This window comes from Astyanax mexicanus, chromosome 1 (assembly GCF_023375975.1).
Source record: "Astyanax mexicanus isolate ESR-SI-001 chromosome 1, AstMex3_surface, whole genome shotgun sequence".
Taxonomy (NCBI): domain Eukaryota; kingdom Metazoa; phylum Chordata; class Actinopteri; order Characiformes; family Acestrorhamphidae; genus Astyanax; species Astyanax mexicanus.
Genome location: NC_064408.1, coordinates 36,566,524 through 36,590,381, shown reverse-complemented (window position 1 = coordinate 36,590,381; position 23,858 = coordinate 36,566,524). Strand labels below are relative to the sequence as shown.

Below are 23,858 nucleotides of genomic sequence, written 5' to 3'. Positions count from 1 at the left end.
TTCTTACACATATGTGCTCACTCTCTCTCTCTCTTTCTCTCTCTCTCTAAGGTTCCCGTAGAGCTAAATGTGAAGTCTTGCATTCGCCGTAAAACGGAGTCTATTGATAAACGCTTCTGCTTTGACATCGAGACTCATGAGAGGTGAGAGATCTGACAGAGACAAGCAGAGTTAAAGACCACAGGAGTAAAGAGTGAAAAGCCTATACATGCAGATGCAGTGAAGCATATCGATATATCCCTCTGATCTCATAATGTCTCTGATCCTTCCCTTTTAGTGAAAAATTAAAGATGTGCAATTCACTTAATGCAATTCAGTGATTTTACTTTTGCACGAAAGGGTCCGTATTGTGAAGAGTATCTCAAAATGTATGACCCTCAAGTTTGACCCTCAACTTCTGCTGTAATCTGCCCCAGCCTCGCCTAACACGAGGACACACAGACAGCACAATGACAGAGGAGATGCCCCTGATGTGCGGTGTTCATTTGTGATGCTCTGAAGCTGGTCTTGGTTCAGACTTCCAGCTCCGGCCCTGCTCCATGCTGTTTACATATGGTGCACTGTATGTACAGCGTTCACTGCTCGCAGCCCCGTGACCCCTTTTTTTATGTGGAGTTCTGTGTTAAAGCAGCTTCACCCTGGACAGATACACTCGCTGGAACACAGAATCTTCACACGTGCCCCGTGCATTTAGCGTAAGAGTCACTTAAAGGGACAGTGTACAAATTACTGAATACTGGCTGTTACATATTTCCCCCAGGCCATTTAAATGATCATCTCCCCATTATGAGCATGTGTGCAATACTTAACACTTCCTGAGATTTTTATACTCAGCAAATTTCAAAGTTCTATTTTAGAAATCCTTACACCCGAGCTAAGATGTTTACAACAAAGTAAAAAAAAAAAAAGTTTCTTCTATTCAATGAGTCATGCATTCTTTATTCCAGCGCCCCACTTTGGCTTTATCTCTCCTCAAACATAAAAGTATATACTAGTATTTTAATTGACACCACTAAAAATAATATAATTGCATTTTACATTTCTTACCTTCATTCTTTTATTTACATTTAATTATCCACTATAAAAACTTACTTAATTTAGTAAATGACCCCAGTTATAAGCATAGGGTTGTTAGTTTTTATGAAACAGTTTGGAGAATGCAGAAGATGAAGTGCACCTAAATAAAGAGTCAGAGTAAACTGGGTTCATTAGATTTGACAAGTTTGGATCGATTTTTACTTTACAGATCGCATAAAATACACTGTGAAGCTGATGCATGTCTTATGTTAATTGTTAATAAAGGCCCAATGTCACTCTGCAAGCCATCTCAGAAGCCAACAGGAAGCAGTGGATTGAAGCCATGGATGGAAAAGAGCCGGTAAGCTTTATTGAAAACATCTACCTCTAGCGCCACATTCTGGGCCAGAGGAACGACTGCATTTTCTCTCTCTCTCTCTGTATATGTATATATATAAGAAATATATATATATATATATATAATGAAAATATACACTGCCTGGTCAAAAAATGTGCCACCAAGAAAAAAGGTCACGCAATTTGTTGGACCACCTTTAGCTTTGTGTCACACATTCACTGTGGTATTGTTTCTATAAGCTTCTGCAGTGTCACAAGTTTTTTTTTTTTCAATCCAGTGTTGCATTAATTTTTCACCAAGATCTTGCAGAACTGATGGTAGAGTTTGACCGCTGCTCAAAGCCATCTCCAGCAGATCCCAAAGATTTTTTATGAGTTTATGGTCTGAACTCTGTGGAGAACAATCCATGTGTGAAAATGATGATCTCATGCTCCCTGAACCACACTTTCACAATTCCAGTCCCATGAATCATGACATTGTTATCTTGGAATATGCTCGTATCATCAGGGATGAAAAAAATGATTCCATTGATGGAATAACCTGCTCTATATTCAGTATATTCAGGTAGTCAGCTGACCTCATTCTTTCAGCACATACTGTAGCTGAACCTACACCTGACCAACTGCAGCAACACCAGATCATTTACTTAATTACTTAGCTAAATCCAGAAGGTGACTTTTTAATTTTATTGATCAGGCAGTGTATATAAAAATATAAAATTGTATATGTAGGTTTAAATAGTATAGTAACAGGGCAGGTTTTAAATAACTAAAATCATATCTCAGTATATTCTTATGTCTTCATAGTATGCACTTATTGTAGGTAAATGACAATCATTATATATAAATAGTATTTAAACATAACATATTGCTTTACTTATTTAAGTTACATTATGCCAATCTGTGCAGTTACAGTATGTCGACTATAAAGAATAGCTTCTTGCAAAAAATGTAAATGAATTATAAAAAAGATGCTGTTTTTGCTTCTGTTCAAATAGTCAAATAGTTTGTCCGATTCCTTTTGGGGTGGTTGATTTACTCTCTGTTTCTCTCTCACTGATTAAAACTGTTGGTTGCTGGGTTCCGTCATTGACTCATCGCAGTTCTGTTGATCTCAAATGTCTATCTAATTTTCTTTTCCTGATCTTTTTCTCTTGTAGATTTACCATTCCCCCATTCACAAACAAGCTGAAAGTATGTAGCACTTCCTTTCAGTTTCACTCTATAGATAGAACTAATAGGTAGAACTTTCTGGTTATAGATTATATGTAGAACTTTCTTTTTGTAGTTTATATTTAGAACTTTCTCTTTATGGGAAATATGTTTGATTGTTTTTAGATCCTTCACATTACTGATAAAACTTGAAAATAAAATTATAGAACTTTTATTTTTATTGTAGGCTAGAACTTTTTGCTAATTTAAAAATGTTTTTTTAATGTTTTGTTAATATTTAAAAATAAAAAAACATACGTCTTATTGTGGTGATCTATTTTTTGTAATATTGTTATTTTTCTGCAGTGGAACTGAATGAGACTGGCTTCAAGTTTGTTAGAAAATGCATCAACGTCATCGAGACTAAAGGTAAAGTTACCTGTTGTTCATCAGTCAGAAACTCATCTTTTATACTATACTGACAGTGATGGTGTCATGGCTAGGCAGAACTCAGACACTCACAGATACAAAACAGATGCATTATTGTAAAAATTGGCAATACAGGGCATAGTCAAAACTCTCAGAGTCAAAACCAGTATAAATCAGCAATGAAGAACAAACATAGGAAGATGGATGATCACAGGTCATCAAACCAAGCTGAACTTCTTTAATTTTTGCAACAGGAGTAAAGGCATAAAGTTATCCAAAATCAGTGTGTAAGACTGGTGGAGGAGAACATGCCAAGATGCATGAAAACTGTAATTAAACAACAGGGTTATTCCACCAAATATTGATTTCTGAACTCCTAAAACTTTATGAATATGCATCTGCGTCTGAATATGCAACTCATATGCGCTGCGTCTTTTTTGGTTATTTCAGCCATTGCTCATTTTCTGCAAACAAATGCTCTAAATGACAATAATTTTATTTGGAATTTGGAAGAAACAGTTTATAGAATAAAACAACAATGTTACTCAAACATAAACCTATAAATAGAAAAATTCAAGAAACTGATTCAGAAACTAAAGTGGTATCTTAATTTTTTTCAGAGCTGTATATAATGTTAGATATCTGTATCATCACTGATTTAGAGAATAAATTCGATTCTGATTCAGAAGTTCAGAATATGGATCTTGAATTTACTGCAGAACTTGAATTTACTGCAGGTTGATTTTATTTTACTCTGAATGTAACTGCAACTGCATTTAAGGTGGAAAATTGGTGGAAAAAGGTGGAAAACTCAGGCAAAATGCAAACTTGTTTGCAGGCTAATTGTTGCTTATGTTATAGTCTTTAGAACTACAGCATGTTTTTAATGGCTGGTATATACCTGCCACATTTAAGGTGTAACAGAAAAATTGGGTAAAATGCTAATTTGTTTGTTAAATTCAAGTGGAATATAAGTTTATTAAAAATGAGACATAAGGCTATTAGAGCCTATAAAAAATGAGGCTCTCTTAGCATTGTGTGAGAGCTAAAAAAAAAATGTGGATAATGTTAGCTTCTCTATATCTATGGCATGTTTGAAATATCTAGTGTAGAGTTCCACATTTAATATGCAAAGATGTTCGCTAAATGCGAGTGAGATATAAATGTACTTAAAATGAGACACATTGTTGAACTTCTCTAGTAGGCTCAAGTAACTCTGCGTGGAAGAAATATGATAAAGCTGCAGCTGTCTCCGCACTCCTAATCATTAATAAAAGCAAACTCAAGCTGCAAATGCAGACACATAGGGAGCGCTTCACAATGCAGACTGAACTACTTCTTATCCTCGGAAAAGCTTAAATAAAGTTAGTGTTTTTGTCATTTTATTATTGATAACATAATATTTAGCAGTGTCACTGGACAGCACTTTTTACATCCAAACTCCAAAAATGTGCAGTTATTCACTGCTTGAGTTTTTGTATCAATAGAAGATAAGGAGTAGCAACCCTACAATTTAGCAAAAAAAGGCACAGAAAATTGATGTTTCAAATTGCACCATCGATCCATAGTTTAATTTAAATTTCTCTGTGGGCGAATCAGCGATAATGATTCCTTCCTCAAATAAGCCCAGAATTGGTATTTGATATAGACTTACATATCTGGGATAAGTGTAAAAATGCTGTTGGAGTTAAACTGGCTGGTTTTGTTCCTGTGCTATCAGTTGTACTGATATACAGGAGTTGGACAATGAAACTGAAACACTTGGTTTTAGAATACAGTCATTTATTGTAGTGACGGACAGTTCTGGTGGAACAGGAGAGTTGAGGTGCACATTGAATTCTGCCGTGATTTGAGCAGCCGTGGTTTTATGTTTTTTGGATACAATCTGGGTTAGCACCCGAACATCCCTTTCAGACAGCTTCCTCTTACAGCGTCCACAGTTAATCCTGTTGGATGTGGTTGGTCCTTCTTGGTGGTATGCTGACATTACCCTGGATACCGTGGTTCTTGATACATCACAAAGACTTGCTGTCTTGGTCACAGATGCGCCAGCAAGACGTGCACCAACAATTTGTCCTCTTTTGAACTCTGGTTTGTTATCCATAATGTTGTGTGCATTACAATATTTTGAGCAGAACTGTGCTCTTACCCTGCTGATTGAACCTTCACACTCTGCTCTTACTGGTGCAATGTGCAATTAATGAAGATTGGCCACCAGGCTGCTCCAATTTAGCCATAAAACCTCCCACATTAAAAAGACAGGTGTTTCAGTTTCATTGTCTAACCCCTGTATATACATCACCTCTGAGCTTCCGCTAAGGTGTCTAATCCAAAAAAGAAATCCTGAGAAAAGCAATTTGAGTTAGTTTGGCTCCGCTGTTGTAGGTTGAATAGACATTAAGTTGGTTCTTGTGACATCATAGAAACCGTAGAATCAAAACATTTTTTTTTCCAGCTTAGTTTCCATATGTGGAGTGCAGGGACTGGAAAGAGAATGGCGTGTTTTCAACTTTTCCAGCGTTACGGATCACTTCAATCTCCTGTATCTCAATAAAACGAGGGAAAATTTATGAAAACAGCTCAGATGTGGCCAACCTTTCAAATGGGTGCATTTTCTGACGTGGAGTCGATATCCGTTTAATTTAACTTTAATTTAATTTAACATAATTTATTGCACGAGTGGTTTCAAGAATAATACGGGCTGATCCTTAGCTTTAGTTGGACAGTTTTTGGGCAGTTGGCAGAGGTGATTTATTAGGTGAGGCTTTTTAACCTGCTTAGTGTTTGAGTTTCATCCCAGCAGAGTCGCATAATTGCAATTTTTGATGTATTTTTTGATGGATGGTGGCGGGCGGACGTAAGCTGACGTGTTTAACACACACACACACACACACACACACACATCCGCACCAACAGACAGATTCGCACAAACACACGCACTCGCAGACATGCAGCATCTACCTGATCACTATACATATACATAAACACTTGCACATTCACACTGAACCAGTAGAGGGAAGCAGTGTGCTACAGTAGGAAGTTTGGACACTCATAGCAAGAACACACACAAACACACACACACACACACACACACTTCCACTGCTCCTGTGGCTGCCAAAAACTGTTCTGCATTTTTTTTCATGCCCTAGGATGCTCCTCCCCCACCCAACCACCCACATACCCAGACACACACACACACACACACAATAGTACTGAGCAGACCTTAAAACAGGTGAAGTAAAACAAACAAGACGTGTTAACTATTAATGCTCCCTATGCTTGTGCAATGATAGTAACAAGTAGTAAATACTTTATTAGTTATTTATAAATATTTTTTATACTAAGTATTTGGCAGTTATGTAACAGTCTTCCACAAAATATGGAACAATGTGGACTGAGATGCCTGCTTATTATTATTCTCATTGTTTATTCTGAAATGTAAAACAGTTTATCTGGCTATTGTTAAAGTAACTTTCTCTCTGAAGGCCTTTGGTTAGATTTTAGAGCGTTGCTGTGAGCATTTGATTGCATTCAACATGCTTTGCCTTCTATTATGCGACTCCCCAACTCAACCCATAAGTAATGTATGGACTTCTGCTGCTCCACAGCTCAGTTCTGGCAGGCATTTTACCCCTCTCTCTAGCCCATTCCTGGCATTAGGCACTAGGTTTATGTTTATTTCTGTTGGCAGTACTTCTCTTCAGAGTGTAGACAAGCATTTGCACATCTGTGTCAGCAATAGGTTGAGTGTCCACAAACATTTTGACAGATATGTAAGTATCGGTAATGGTTCTGCAGATGTGTTATCGACGCTGACCTTGAACACCTTTATTTCAGATCAGTGAAAAATTAAATATGAAAGTTTAGCAAAAAAAACTGCAGTTTAGTATTTATCACTGTTACAGATACAGTATTGTGGTTAAGTGCCAGTATCAGTGTCAGGACACTGATACTGTGCGTAAATGACATTGTCTGGGCTCAAGATACTGCAAGATCAGCAGTGCCACCAAGGCTGTATTTAGATGCCGGTATCAGCATTAAATCTATGCTTTATTTGTGAATCTAAGTTAGAAATGGATCAGGCAGTATGAAAATGCATTTGATTAATACACCTTGTAAGTTTCTTACATTGACTTTTATATTTAAATACAGACAGTATAAACCCAAGCTATTTCATATTTTGTTTCATGAGCACAATCAGCTGTTATCCTATCTTTTAATACAAATGAAAGATGCATAGTTTTGCATTGGCCCTAATCCTGCTATTGTGTACCAGCCCACTAAGAAATGACAAATTTTACCCCCACTGTTACAAGTTACTCATGTCTGCGCTCAGACTGTAATGGGATTACTTTACTGGTTAGTTCCTAGAAAACATTTATAGGCAACCGTCAACCACAAACCGCACAGCTTGATTTAGGAAAGGTCACTGTGGATTTTTTTTTCTTTCTTGAGGAAGCCAAAAAAATGCTATACTGGGCTCCAAACGCGCACACGATGTACTAACTCCGTTAATTAATCATGGGTGTGTTTTGGGCTTAACATAAAATAAACCAATCAGAGTTCAGGTACTACTCTCTTTAATAGCCAGGTGAGCTCTAACTTTGGCAGATTTGTATTTTAATGGTGCAGTGCTTTTGCACTTCTCGGCAGAGGAAGCAGGTCATTTACGGGAACAGAAATGTTATTTTATTCTGTATTCTCTTCATTATTGAGGTAAAAGTTGTGTGCTGAGCACATATGTCACACCTGCATAGCCAAGAGAGCAATGAACCTCTGACTGTTGACTGTTGTCAGGGTTTTAATCTGTCAGTGGAGCATCTGTGTTTTCAAAAGCCAAGATAACAATATGCCAGAAATTTACCTGAACACACCTCGCTTCCAGACCACCAAGCCAATCAGTGTAGATATATTCCATAACTCAAAAACTAGGTTAATGTCGTAAAAGTAGACTGTTGGCGGGGTGTAAGATAGCAATGACCATCGCAACATGCCTTGCTCAGTGCATCCATGGATACAAAGAATTATTACATATACTGGCAGACGTGGTTCAGTTCTAGAACTGTGCTTCAAAAGTGCAGCTTCAGTGTTGAATGTAATAAAGTAAAGCACCACAGCTGTAAATTTCACATGAAAAAATAAAATAAATACAAAAATAAAACACCACCCTCAGACTGCAGTGAAGAGTTAGTGCTGTTAAATTAGCAGCCAGAACTTGTGCCTGGCTTTTCAGTGTTACTTTTAACAAGGTGATATTGCTATATTTCTTTTTATTCATAATTGATTGTAAAGTCCCGGCAGCTATGGTTGAAAGAAGTTTACAAAAGAGGTAAAAAGAAAAAAACAGTTTTGCCCTAAACCTGGGATATTAAATTGTATCCAGTAAGAGCTGACATGGCTGCAGCCAGGTTGAGCCTATATTTATGTACTGACCAATGACCAATTTGAGTTTATTGATCATCATAGCCAGCAGCATGTTGCCAAATCGTTTCCATCATAGACTGTATATAGCTGGACAGAGCATCGTCTCTCAAAAGTGAAGCCACCACAGGTCGGGCACCCCCTGCTGTTCGGCTGCAGAAAGCTGTGTAACCCCACCCATCCCCATAGGTTTCAATGGCAAAACAGACAACTTTTAATCACGTTTTTTTCTAATATACTGTAATTCTACCTCCATTATTTAAATGCAGCAGCTAGTGTAACCTCTGCTTATATTGTCAAATTTTTATATTCTCACAGAATTCGTTTTTTAAAACGTTATTCAGCTCTATTCAAAACAGGTGTGGTTATGGTAAAAGGGCTGCTTATGGGCGGGACCAATAACAGACCGTCAGCTCCGCTCCACTCCGCTCTGCAGCCTGTGACCGCGAGGCAGCCCTCAGAGGCGGGGTTATTTAAATGAGTAGGCGGTCTCTCCACAGTCTTTCTCCCTCCTCTGGTCTCTACTGCGCAGACTCTGGTCTCTGAATCGCCAAAATGGCGCAAGATTTTGGCTTCATTTTCATTGAATGAATGGGAACGGCGACACGGCGTCCATCTTTATATACAGTCTATGGTTTCCATGTATAAAATATTTGTGTAAATGTAAGACATTGTTACATTTACGGGTAGATGTGGTTTCCTGAGGTTTGCTATTAAAAATCAGCTTCAGTGTTTTCTGTAAAACAGCCAAGATCTTCCAAAGCTGTAAATTTTACAGTGAAAGATGATAACATACAATTAAAAATATAAAAACTGAATGAAGTGCACTAAGTTGTGGAGTTAAACTAACAGGCAGAACATGTGTTTGCTTTTATAGCGTTACCGTTAACAAGGTGGTATTGCTATAACTATTTTTATGTGTACTTTATGGTAAAGTTCTGGCAGCTGCGGTCGCCTGAAATGTGTAAAAAAAATCAAATAAAATAGCACAGAGGGCCGATGTGGCTGCAGGTTTCATTCCAACCCAGCAGGAGCTCACCTTTATTTATTTACTTATTTGTTAATTTATTACCCTTCGTTTAAACAGGGAAATCTTATTGAGTTTAACCCTCTCATGCATGAATTATAATAAACTCAGTCAGGATTTTTTTTCTAAGTGTTTTTATACATCCTTAGGGATGTAAAACAAGGTTTGAAAAAAATATATATTCTATCTTTATTCGATAAAGAAATATTTATCTGTCCACTCAAGTGTACTTCATGCATTTTTTGTTGTAAAAAAACACAAATGTAATTCAGTTATACAGTTGTAATATGGTATTCTGTTGGAATAGTGGAACTGAGGAGGATATTGTGACACAAGAAAATGTCTCTGAACCGTAGAACCTTATAGAATCTTGATTGTGACTGGTATTATCATACTGTATTCTTGTCAAGTCTCTGAACTGTTAAGTGAGCATATTCTCTTATAGTATTTTATAGCATGTATCATATTTCCTGTCAAATCATGCTTGTTGCTAATTTCTGAGACTATTTTCTATGATGGTTGCCAAAGCATACAGGGCACAAAGCTACAAGACACTGCATGCAGATGTACTTGGTTCTTTGTGTGCTGGCATTTTATACTTTCTTGAGCTGGGGCCAGTGGTTTCCAGGGGCATACTGGATATTGGGGTGCCCTTAGTTTCAACAGCCTCATCTCCTTCATCTCCGTTCCTCAGCCTCAACTCCCTCAGTAACATTTCCAGACTCACCTTCACTATCACTGCTTGACCCTACTTCTCTGCTTGCAACTGTCTGTACTGGCAGACATTCCTCAATTAAAGAAGTTGATTTACAGCCAAAACATTAAACAATATGAATTATTTTAAAAACAACACTGGAAGTAATTGACATTGCATTAAAGTTGAAAAATAGCTAATGATGCATGATGTACAATTAAGTGGACAGATGATTAATCTACAATTCCCTCAAATATAAAATCAAAATTGCGAAAATCTTTACATAATATGTCACCTTAGATGTTACTTGATGTAATTATATATTTTTTTACCTGAAGTGATATAATTTTATAAAAGGTAGAAACAAAAATAGCCAAGGTGTTTGGTGGTTTTCCCTGTCTGCCGGCCATCTTGATTTCATTGACTTCTTTTTCCCATTACAATGACCAACCAATGGGATTTTTTTGTACAGGATGATGCAATAGCTTCCACTACAGTGGACTATATGCAGCAGTGCCCAAAATTGCAAGCATATTTAAAGAAAAAAAATTTTTAAACAGCTGTACACTGTAGTGACCTCTATGCATGAAAGGGTTAATAGTCTTTTTCACAGGAGTTTACTGGCCAATATAGCCAACAACACATTTAACAAGTTGTTCAAATCAGAGTTTATTTGTCACATGCACAGTCATACACTGTACAACTCGCAGTGAAAAGCTTTATTCCCACACAGACAGATCTGACAAACAATACGTTACAAAAAAAACACACTCACTCATAAACAGTTTTGCCTGCTTCTACACTGGGAGGAACATCTTTAAAACCAGTCTGTGACAGCAGTTCCTTAAGTTTCATAACTTCCTGAAGCATTTCCACTCCAGGAGCTGTGTGCCTAGAAGCTTGTTTTCCTAGCTCAGTACATACGCTAGATTGACGATTTAAAAGTTTTATTGTCATGTGCACAGTAAACATGCAGGTACACTGTACATGAAAATTCCTACTGGTAATCCTCCACTAAAAATGAATATATTAAAACATAAGTACTGTATTTTTCGTACTTAAAATCCTTTAATTTTCCCAAAAATTAGCACTTATGTATGAATTCTACCAGTCAGGTTGTAAGGAGCAGTAAAGCCACTCCTCTGAAGTGCAGCGTTATATGGGAGTTTCAGTGAAGTTTTAGCATTAGCCACTAAGCGCTAGCTCTTTTGTCATCCAGAGGTGAGTATTATTTATGTTTACGATGTTAAAACAAGCTACGTGGATGAAACACTAGCTGATAGCACCCAGACTTACTGGAGAACTCAGGGTTCCTCAGTGTAGCTCTGTCTGCAGGGTTTACTAAAGCTAAATGTTGCTAACCGTGGATAGCACTGCTGCTAACAGTGCTTTTGGAAATGTGGGAAATCTAAGCTTACTGTAAGTAAACAGAAGTGATTAACTCACCGAAATGAACAGTTTTCAGGAGAGAAACCTTCTTTGAGCTTGTTTGACTTTGAAAGAGTTTATTATTATAATTTTTTAAACCACGCCTTATAATCTGGTGTGCCTTATGTATAAAATAAAAAAATAGACAAAAAAAAATAGACATTCATTGATAGTGTGCCTCATAATACGATGTGCCTCATATTCAGTAAAATTGGACTGTTGAAGACAATAGACAAAATGAAACTAGAGACAAAATTAAACTGAACTTATTATCTTAAATAAAGCTTTATGTTTACAGATTATAGACATAAAAGAGATTAAATAGGTAGTGAAACTTTTGAAAATACAGATAATTGCTAAATCCTTTCTGACTATTAAAGTGACCACAGTAAGAAGATAAAAAGCCAATCTTTAATTTCTAAATAAACAAATGTGCGGCTCGTAAAGCATGATTAGTTTCTAAAATAAAAATCTGTGTCGTCTTTATCTTTGTACCAAATGCAAAATATGACTCACATTCCTTGCTTGTGTGGATGTGTGTTTGCCTCTAAGCATGTTGAGTTCTAGTGGTGTTGTTTTAGCACAGTTTGTGGTGGAGTTTTTTTATGACTCGGAGGAAGTACATGCTTTTCTTTTCTATTACTAAAATGTACTTAGTTGCTTTACCTTCACCATTTAAGGAGATGGATGGATACAGATACTGGCCCGATGCCATGATTATTTACTCGTACCTGTAATCACAAACAAGAGCTGATACCAAAATACCAAAAACTCTTTTTTTTATAATCAACAACAATAAAATAAAATAAACACTTAAAATAGATCACTCTGTGTGTAAAACATCTATATAATATATGAGTTTCACATTTTTTAACTGAATTACTGAAATAAAATAACTTGACAAATGTGTGTGAACATTATTGAAATGCATAAAAAACTATGTACCTTCAGATTGGAAGCAAATAATATTACTAAAAAAGGTTCAATCTGCAATCGGGAGGTATTTCAGTGCATGAAGGACAGGGGCACAAGTCTAAGCTGTACTGCGTTAAGAACTATTATTCAACAATAGCTGATAGAACCACATGGGGGCAAGGCATTACTTTGTCAAGAACTACAATACAGAGTATCTACACTCACAAATTCCATCTAAATTGCCAAACAGAAGCCTTATCCAGAAGTTAACCATGTTCAGAGGTGGCATAGACTTCTTTGGGCTCTGAGGCTAGATCTAAGATAGACCATCAGACAGTGGAAATAAGTTCTGTGGTCAGATTAATCAGTATCCATATTTTTGGACTGTGTTCTCCAGTACAAAAATGAAAAACGACCATTTAGCAACAAGTCTAAAGGCCTGTCAGCATTACTCTAGAAAAGTACTTTGAGATTGAGAAACAGATAAAGTTACTAGACTGGTCTGGCTGCAGAAAATGTGATAAGGATACCATCATTCTGTTGCACACCTTAAGATATAATAACCTGGAAAACTTTATCTCTTGGCATCTTCAGTGCCAAAACATCTTAAAAGTATTGTGAAACCCTTTGAAAGAAAGGCAATAGAAAATGGTAAATGGTTTACAGTCCCAGCAGTGTTGTAAACCTAAAATGCCGGAATGGATGTATATTTTTCTGATTTGCTGTTATTCTTAACACAATATGCCTGACTATATCTAGTGGCCCACTCTACCCCAGTACCAGCCACATATTTTCAGACTGTACTGGTGTTAGAGCTGCACTACACACACATACTGCACTGGCTATAGTGTTAACAACTTCTACCCTATGACATCTGCATTAAACGGCCTTAGGAGACTAAAGGAGACCCTGCTGACAGCAGCTGGAAGAGTTGATATGTATTAGGACAGAAACTTTATTTTCCATTATACTGTGATATCGGGGCCACTAGCTGTCTAAAACTAGTCTCAAATAAGCGAGAATATTCTAAGCTGCAGCACATTAGGGACAAGTATGGGCTCAGAGAAAGTAGACTGTTTGGGACAGCGAAAACATGTACACGTCAGCTGTTTCAGAAAGTGCTGAGAGAGCAGGCAGTAACAGGTGTATGATCTTGGCTTGATTAAGTCAAGTCGATGTAAATATAAAAATAAATGAGACTTTTTTTGGGGGATCATTTTGCACACAGGTCCGTTGATGAATCCTCATCAGTGTACCGTATTTTTCGCACTATATGGCGCACTGTACTATATGGTGAACTATTAATAATTGTCTATTTTCTGGTCTATCTTCATACATAAGGCACATTTTAAGTGACAATAGCAAGAAACAGGGGTGTCGCCATGTTTCCCTTCTAATCTTAGCAGGTCTCGCCACTGGGGGCACCTTAGTAAACAAAACTGTAATTCTTAAAAATATATATATAGTTTTTTTTTTTTGTCAAACCAGCGCTGGATGTTAATCTACACAGATTTTTCTCCTGAAAACTGTTTTATTTGGGTGAGTAAAGCGCTTCTGTTTATTTACAGTAAGCTCAGATTTCCAGTGTTTTTAACAGCACGGTTAGCAGCAGTGCTAGCTGCGGTTAGCTGCGCTTAGCGCTAGTGAACACAGTAAACACAGTGCTACAATGTGATACCCTAAGTTTTCTGGTAAGCCAGGGTGCTGTCAGCAAGAGGTTCGTCCCACATAGCTTGTTTTAACACAGTGAACACGCAGACTACAGTCCGATATACTCAACAGCAAAAGAGCTAGCACTGGGCTTAGCGGCTAATGCTTAAAGATTTTAAGTGTGCTTATAGTGCGAAAAATATGGGAAGAAAAAAAAAATACCAGTGTAATGTAAGCATTTAAAAAATGTAAAACCTAAGTAACAGTTATTTACTGTTAGTATTTTTCAAAACCGAGCAATAATTGTAGAAAGTGAGTATTATTAAAACACAGGTAATAGATAAGCAAGGGTAGAATTAGCAAAGCTGAATTATGTAACTGAGTAATAGATATGTAATTTAATCTCATTAAAACTGAGAGATTGCTAACAACTAGCATTTAAATGTTGAAGGTGATTTAATGCATGATTAAAACTCAGTCTTATTTTTGTAACTAGCCTTATTAGGCTGCAACGTTGGAATTGGTAAAAATGAGTACCAGTTATATAATGCTATTATGTAATAGTTATGTAATGTTTCAGTGTTTCTTTTTATTAATCTGTCAGTTGTTGCTTTTTTTAAAGCGTCAGGAATTGTGGGATAAATGCACCAATAGAAATGCTAAGAAAAAACTTATTTAAAATCTTTGTACATTGACTTTGTTAAAAAGTTTCTTTCTTTTAGAGATATGAGGTTTCACACATCTGTAATGGCTGTATGTAACTGGAAAAGTTGTCAGTCTTTTCTGGTGCTGTGCTGAGGCAGTTAGCTGTAGAATTAGTGAGAATGTAGGAGTACCTCTAACGTTTTCAGGTTGAAAATATTAGCATGTGGAATGTCCTTAATGAGGCTGATTTGTTTGGAGCTGGTGTTAAGATGCAGTACACACCGCAACCTGATGAATACAAGTCACTCACCAACATAAAACTCAATACTTGGCTTGCATCAGGTTAGAACTGGCCAAATGCTGGTTGTCTTGGTTGCTTGAGTGAATTGCTGTACTTTTCCACTGCACTGGCCTGATTTTACCCCTACAGCTCTCCCCTTTCCTTTCTGATACCAATTCCTGCCTAATTCTCTCCCTCGTATTCTTTCCTCCTTCCTGTTTTATCTCTCTCTCTCTCTCTTTCTCTCAGGGCTCACTCAGGAAGGAGTGTATAGGACGGTTGGCAGCAACATCCAAGTACAAAAACTGCTGAATTCCTTTTTTGGTGAGAGAATAACCTATAGAACATCTGCTGTGGTTCTGTCTGTTTTTGTGTTTTGTGCATTCGCTTCCTGATTTACGTTGTAATGAACACATAAAAAAACAAGGTTAAGCAGAGGTTTTACAAAAAAAAATCACTTTATTTTATTTTTATTTTAGTTTTCTTGAGATTGTGTAATTATACGTTTTTTTGGGCAAAAAATAAGAAAAAAAAAAAATTCTAACATTTTCTGAATGTCATGTCTATACGTCTCTATGAGCACATTCGTTACACATTATAATGCATTCATAAGGTTTAAATATTTACCAAAAAAATATTATGTATTAAAAATAGTAATCATAATGCATAATAAGTGTTTTTATTTTATTTTATTTATAATTATATATAATTAAGCTGCCTGCTTGTACAAACCCACTCACCCATGCTGTAATTTTCTTTTATGCTTATCTTGAATGTTATAATAGCTTATAGTTATTTAAAGTGTGCTCCATGTCTGTTGAAACCTCCAAGTAAAGTGACTGACCTTCATCATGGAACTTATATCATTAATAATGATAGATATGTGATATTTTTACCATTTTATTTTTTTAGCTGTATAACATTATATTAACATATTATAAACAACATATGATTACAATTTGTAATTCATGATAAATGTGCAGGCTACAGTCTGATATATACTCGCCTCTGAATGGCGAAAGACCTAGCGCTTAGCATGATTAGCGGCCAATGCTAATGCTGGTCCAGCAGTGCTAGCCGGAGTTAGCAGCAGACTACGGGCCGATAATACTACTCACCTTAGAACGGCTTAGGAGCTAGCGTTTAGCGTGGTTAGCAGCTAATGATAGTACTACTGGAGAACTAAACTGAAACTCCTGTATAACTCTGTACTTCAGCAGAGTGGCTTTACTGCTCCTTATAACCTGACTGGTAAAATTCATACATACATTGCACAGGATTATAAGGCACACTGTGGATTTTTTGAGAATATTTAACGATTTTAAGTGGGCCTTATTGTGCTGGCTATTAATTGGAGTGGGTTATTTTAGTTAGATAAGGTTGTCCATGGCAGGCAAACACAGAAATCGCACTAAACAGGCCACACAGAAATCAGTGCTCCCTTATCTATATACTGTGTTTGTTCTTGACTATATTTAGCAGCTGCTTTTTCTTTTTACAAAGTGCTAATTTAAGTTGCATTACCTCATTCTCTCAGTCATACTAAACTAAATAATCTTAAACTTGAGAAATAAAGCATGCATTAGCAAATCATAAGCATTTTATTTAACAGGAAGAACTATTTTCACAGAACTGTCTCTTTAAGCCTGTTTGTTTCTCTGTTTTAAGACTCTAAGTGCCCAGGTGATGTTGATTTGAACAGTAGTGAATGGGACATTAAAACAATTACCAGTGCCATGAAGTTCTATCTGCGGTGAGTCACACAGACATCCACAGATAAATAAACAAGCATTTTACCTGTAATTGTGTAATGGTGAGCATTTATGTGTTTACTTTGCACGTGTTCTAATGTGTGAATTTGTGTGTGCGTGTTTCTACAGGAGCCTGAGTGAACCACTTATGACCTACAGTCTTCACAGGGAGCTCATCAGTGCAGCAAGTATGAGCACATCCATCCCCTTTCCCCTCCACACACACAAAACACATCATTAGAATTTATTCTGGAATATTTTAGGATCTATTAAAAAGTTCTGCAGTTTTACAAAACACTGTTTCAAGTAGTAGTATTAACTAAAGCAAGCTGAATGTTTACTATACTACTATACCCAGTTCTTCAGTTCTAGAACTGGTGTAATTCATCCTTTTGCACATATAGAACCTGGAATTTAGACTACCAATTCCACAGTTTTAAATATCTAGAATCCACATGTATGCATATCCAAAAAAAAAATCAGTTTTAGAGTTTTAGGACTAATACTTTTTCACCTCCAGAACTCCCAGTTTTAAGATTCAAGAATTTATACTTTGCACATTCAGAACCTATACAGATCCAGACTCCATATATGTGCACATCCAAAATAATCAGTTTTAAAGTTCTAGGAATCATGTCTTTTGTAGGAATTGTGTATCTTTGTCCAGAACCCTTAGATTTAACATTTTAGACCTCATATTTTGAACATTTATCTCCTAAAATTTTAGAGATCCAAAACCCATGTGTGCACATCCAAAATGCTCAGTTTTCAAGTTCTAGAAATCATACCTTTGTAGAAACTGCATGTCTTTGTCCAGAACTTTTGTAAGATTTTAAATTCTAGAGCTCATATTTTAAACATTCATCTCCTAAAGTTTTAAAGATCCCAAACCCATATTGTGTGTACATCCAAAATGTTCAGTTTTCAAGTTATAAAATGCATACCTTTGTAGAAATTGCATATCTTTGTCCAAAACTCTTTGTTTTAAAATTGTAATGCTCATATTTTAACATTCATCTCTAAAAGTTTTGGAGATCCAGACTCCATATTTGTGCACATCCAAAATGCTTGTTTTTGGAGTTTAAGAATTCATTCTCTTGTAGGAATTGCATATCTTTGTCCAGAACCATTGAATTTTACATTTTAGTGTCCAGACTCCATATGTATGCATATCCAAAATGTTCAATTTTTGGAGTTCTAGAACTTATACCTTTGTAAGAATTGCATATCTTTGTTCAAAAACTCTTTGATTTAAAATTGTAGTGCTCATATTTTAACATTCATCTCTAAAAGTTTTGGAGATCCAGACTCCATATATGTGCACATCCAAAATGCTTGTTTTTGGAGTTTAAGAATTCATTCCTTTGTAGGAATTGCATATGTTTGTCCAGAACTCTTTTTAATTTTGTAATTTTAAACTTTAGAGCTCATATTTTTAACATTCATCATTTACAGTTTTGAAGGTCGAAAACCCATATGTGTGCACATCCACAATGCTCAGTTTTAGAGTTCTGGAATTCATACCTTTGCTTGTCCAGAGCCCTTGCTTTGCGAAATGAAGAGCTTAAAATTTGCACATCCAGAGTCCAGAGGTTTCGAGAAATAAAATGCGTTTTTTTCTGTTTTGTGTTTTGAAGTTCAAGAAGCCATAGATTGCATGCGTATAAAGTTCTGAGGGCCCCATTGTTAATATATACTTATTAAATCCTACACTCCACAGTTCAGCACTTGTAGAATCTGTGGATCTGCACTTACAGAACAAACTTTGAAATTCATGGCTTTGCAACTGCAGCTCCCACAGTTCTATAGAATTCTACAAGCACACACGCATTTAATACAGATTACAGGAAGGGTACTGTAACAGCTTTGTAACTCTCCCTGTGTATGTGTACGGTGGTGTGTGTATGTGTGTGTGATGGGGTTATTTCAGGCCAGCTATTTTCTCTGGGAAAAAAAAACAGAAGAGAGAGGGAGAGAGAGGGGAAATTCCTCTTTGTTTTTTTTTTTCTTTCTCTTTCAGTGGTGTACATGAAACCCTGACCCAAACACAAACACACACAGACAAACACACACAGATGTGAAAGCTGATCACTTAACTTGCCCTAACAAGCCTTCGAGACATTTATAGAACATACAGTTCAGCAGTTCTTGAATCCAATTTTGTCATTCTGAAATTCACTGTTCCACCGTTTCTACAGTCATCGTGCTGCAGTGCTACAAGCCAGTTTCTCTGCAGCTCAGACTGCTTAGTTATCTGTGTGTGAAATGTTAAGACTGTGTTGAGCTGCTAGGGAGCAATGAGGGGTAAAACATGGACTAGTGGGAACCCTCAGCTCTAAAAACAGTCCACTCCTTTTCACAAAGATTTCATAAATTTCAGCATATACTGAAGATAATCAGAAATCAATATTTGTTTTCATGCATCTTGGCATGTTCTCCTCCACCAGTCTTACACACTGCTTTTGGATAACTTTATGCCACTCCTGGTGCAACAATTCAAGCACTTCAGCTTGGTTTGATGGCTTGTGATCGTCCATCTTCCTCTTGATTATATTCTAGAGGTCTTCAATTTGGTAAAATCAAAGAAACTCATCATTTTAAGCGGCCCCTTATTTTTTTTTTCCAGGGCTGTACTAAGAAGAAATCCAGTTTACTTACATTTTTGTATGTAGTATACCTTAACATCCATCCATCCATATATACAAATCCCCAAATCAGAAAAGGATTCACAATTATTGAAAATGCATATTTCTTACATTTACCTTTATTTTAATTGCAGACAATATGAGCCCAATATATTTCATGCATTGTATGCTCAGATTCATATATTAAAATACAGTATCCCACAAACTGAGTACACCCCTCGTGTATTTGTAAATATTTTATTATATCTTTGAATGAGACAAAGTTAAAGAGATATGTTGTAATATAATATAAAGAAGTAACTGTACATCTTGAATAACAGTGTAAATTTGTTGTGCCCTCAAAATAACGCAACACACAGCCATTAATGTCTAAACTGCTGGTAACAAATTTGAGTACACCCCTAAGTGCAAATTGTGCCCAATTAGCCATTTTCCTTCCCCCGGGGTCATGTGATTCATTAGTGTTTTGAGGTCTTATTTGAGCTCTCTCATCTTCGGTGCATTTCAGCTCTGAAAAAAATTGGGAAAATTTTAGAAAGGTTTAGTTAAACACAACTGATGTCTATAGGTGACTGTAATCATAATTTCTTACAAAAGCAGAATTTACAAAAGGCTCTGAGGAGCAAAGATTGGGCAGAGAATCTCCAGTTTGTAACAAATGCATGAGAAAATGAATGATATTTTTTCAAACAATGTTTCTCATAACACATAATATCATTAAAGCCCTTCTTATAAATGCCTGCAGTTCTGTCCTGCCCCCAATAGAGAATGTGTGGAAAAAATGTAAACAAAAAAATGCAACATTAACGCCATACTGTTGCACACCTAAGCCACGTTTGCAGGAAGAATGGGACAAAGTAACACCTAAAATACACTTCTGGAATAACAACATTACAAACTGGAATTGCTTTATCGTCCCAACTTTATCACCCCAACTTTTGGCGATGTGTTGCAGACCTGAAATGCAGGAAATGATTTATATTAATGAATGAAATGAAAAGCTGACAAGACAAAACTTTGGAATATCTTGGGTCTGCAATCAAATATCAGTCAAAGTAAATGGAAGATACTGTGTGTTTTTTGTTTGTTTTTTATTTGCATTTTCTATATTGTACCAACCTTTTCTGATTTGAGGTTATAATCTATCAGCAATACTGATGGGAAAAAAATATATACATATATATGCTGAACTGATCTTGGATAAACTTGAATGCAGCCTGTTTTCTTTGTTGGATTTCATCTCCTATGCGGGTCCAGCCTTTAAATGCTGAATGTAGATAGTCTGAATAGAGTTTATGTAAGGGCTCTGAACCAGAATTAAATCAAGTACTATATTTGCTTTAGGCCAAAATAAAAGTGCTTTCGTGTTTTTGTTTTGTTTTATCATTAAAACAGATGGGAAAGTAGCAAACATTCACTGTTCCTGAGGAGGTATTGGGTTTCTTTTGGACTAATGTCCTTTTTTTTCTCTCTGTGTGTGTGTGTGTGTGTGTGTGTGTTTGTGTGTGTGTGTGTTTTAGAATCTGAAAATCTGGACTATCGTTCGGGCGCTGTTCACTCCCTGGTATACAAACTGCCTGAGCAGAACCAAGAGATGCTGGAGCTACTGATCAAACACCTGGTCAGGTAAAAACACACACACACACACACATTCACATCCCCCCTTTCTCTCTGTCTCTCTCTTTTTCTCTCTCTCACACACACTCTTACTTTCACTTTCACTCTATTGTTCTCTTGACAGTTCCAATCATGGCCAGTCATGCCTGAACTGGGCGTGAACCAATTAGTAGAGTACAGAGCACAAATGATTAGAGGGTAAAATGTACAATAATCTGTTTGTTTTATAAAATGCAGTTATTTAAGTTCTGGTAGAACATGGTTTTTGTCATACCAGCATATTTTCCATGACAGGTGTGTTTGAGTTATGTGTAGAAGTCACAGAATTCACACCTTTGTGCTTTGTGTGATAAGACCTGTTGTCTGTAATAGAGCACTGTTTTAAAGCAGGTCAAGTCAAGTAGTTTTATTGTCAGTACTGCATATGTACAGGACATACAGAGAATTGAAATTACGTTACTCTCCTTCCCAATTTTACAGCAAGTACAGATAATAGATATATAATATAAAAGAATGGGAGAAACTATACAACAAGGACACAAATAGACATGACTGAGATAGAAGACAATAGTGATGGGAGGGTGAAAATAACAGTGAGAGCTACCAGATTAAATAATGTGCACCCTTCAAACATGGTGAAGGTAGTTTCACACATGTTTTCTGTAACTAAGAGCTACAAATAGAAATCAATGAAAGGCCCTCACATGTACTTTTGCAACAACTTTTTTTTTTGGACCCAGGTTGATGAGAGATGAATCAATGTATCATCTGAATCCATGTATCATTGGTCCTTTTGATTTTATTTGAGAATCCAAAATCGGAAAGTGAAAAAAATAGTTTATTATTTCATTTTTTGTTTTCATTTGATGATCCAGACAAAAATGGGGGATAAACAACAGATGGTCATCTTGCATCAGTAAAAAGTTTATTTCCTTTATTTATAACTACAATTGATTGTATTTATGTTCCTTTGGTCGCAAAAATCCCCAATAACACACGCTCTCCCCACTTGGGAGGTGTCTTGCAGCAGGGCAGCCAAAGGCTAGGCTTCCGGTAGCGATGCCTTCATGGCAAAATCTGGGCACTGTATTATCTAACTGTAATAACAGAGTATATTTTTTGGGAAATGCAGTTATAACTGCATGAGCTGCACTTTAAGAGTGGAGCACAAAGGGAGGGAAAGGAGCATTATCTGTTACAGGGCTGCTGTGATTACCATCAGTTATCTACATTTATAACCTGCGGCTAAATAATGCTGTGTTGTTACAGTTATATAATACAGTGTACAGATCTGGAGGCATCCCAACCGGTAGCCTAGCCTTCAGCACTCTGCCTCGAGAAGCCTCCTGTGTGGGGAGAGCTCATGTTACTTCACAGGGTTTTTTTTTCACTGCATTTTAGTTTGGAACGGAAATCCGGATAAGTCACCTAAACATCTAAATCAAATTCGGCTTCTGGTCTGTTTTGTTTTTTTTTTTTTTTTTTTTTTTCATCAGATAAAAAACAGAAAAATAAAAGCTGTTATTTTTGTTTTGGTATTATATTCAATTAAAACCCAAAGAGCGAATGATAGGCAGATTGAGATGTTCTGTAGATGTAATGGAAATAAAATCGATTTGGCTGATCTGGGGGTGTAAAATAAATAGCAGCATCTTTCTACTGATAAATGAATAGTGTTTGTACAGAGTAATCAGACATATTGTATGGATTAATCAGACATATCCCTCAATATGTTAAAATTAACCCCACCTATCTTGGAACGTGTACCATTTGCAGTCTCTTAGATTTCAGCTAAATTGTTCATAAACGTCTAATCTGAAAAGAGATTATGTTTTAATTTTGTATCAAAGATGAGCAAGCTGCCTGTGTACAGATATTATTAATGTCACTTAATCTCGATACAAAATATTTACAACAAGTATTTACCCACTTCCAGAAAGTGCTCGCACGCCATCCATTAGCTAGAGTTAATAACACTCTCTCACACACAAACACACAAACAAGTACACACACACACACACACCCACACACACACACACACACACAAAGAAACCCGTGAACACACCCACATGTTCTGTGTGTTTTCTTGGAAGGGCAAATGCCTGTAATTACATACCTAAGGCTTTTGCAAGCTGTCTTTGCGTGTGCATGAAATGTACCCAAATGGTTCAAGTTCCCAAGTCTCCACCTCTTATTCTCTTATTCACTTCATTACGTGCATTTTGCTGCCTTCTTGGGACCCTTCTGCCTGTTACAAACTGTTCGCTGTTAGCTGCTAGCGGTTAACGTCACAGGTCTGTACACGCACCAAGCAGTTTCACACCGCACTGCAGCAGCGTGATACGCTAAACATCTTGACTGGAGGCGATACTCAGATCAGCCATAACATTAAAACCACTTGATTAATAATTGTTTAGTCCAGAAAAATGTGTAGTCTAGACATCTCAAGGTGTCCTGTGGTGTCTGGCACCATTACTGTTACCGCAGGTCCTTTAAGTCCTCGATGTACGTTGTTAGTTGGGGCCTACGTGAGTCGCACTAATGATCTGTAGCCACTAATGACTCTATTACTGGTATACTTTTGATCCATTGCATACTAGCATCATTCATAAAACCTGCTTGATGTTTTGGAGATCTAAACCAGATCTAAACCATCTCTCCATCTAGTAGGGGTGTAAAGGTACACAGGTACAGCCGACAGTTCAAGCAATTTCAGTATGATGGGTGGCAAAACAAAGAGAGTTTTATTTTTTATTTTTTTATTTCGAACAGAGATTTGGTATAATAAAAGAATGTTCCATGTAGTGTTGAACATTGCCCCACCCACTCC

At 36.6% G+C, this 23,858-nt stretch overlaps 1 protein-coding gene across 1 annotated transcript in view; it reads left to right on the top strand.

Moving 5' to 3' along the window:
- ophn1 (oligophrenin 1) overlaps positions 1-23,858 on the top strand; it is a 141,011-nt gene that overhangs the window by 48,282 nt on the left and 68,871 nt on the right. Inside the window, exons 10-17 of the mRNA XM_022685083.2 lie at positions 52-143; positions 1,303-1,378; positions 2,535-2,568; positions 2,893-2,955; positions 15,265-15,339; positions 16,684-16,768; positions 16,896-16,954; positions 20,932-21,037. Of these exons, the coding sequence (XP_022540804.2) occupies positions 52-143; positions 1,303-1,378; positions 2,535-2,568; positions 2,893-2,955; positions 15,265-15,339; positions 16,684-16,768; positions 16,896-16,954; positions 20,932-21,037 (590 nt within the window). The remainder of the gene's footprint in view (positions 1-51; positions 144-1,302; positions 1,379-2,534; positions 2,569-2,892; positions 2,956-15,264; positions 15,340-16,683; positions 16,769-16,895; positions 16,955-20,931; positions 21,038-23,858) is intronic.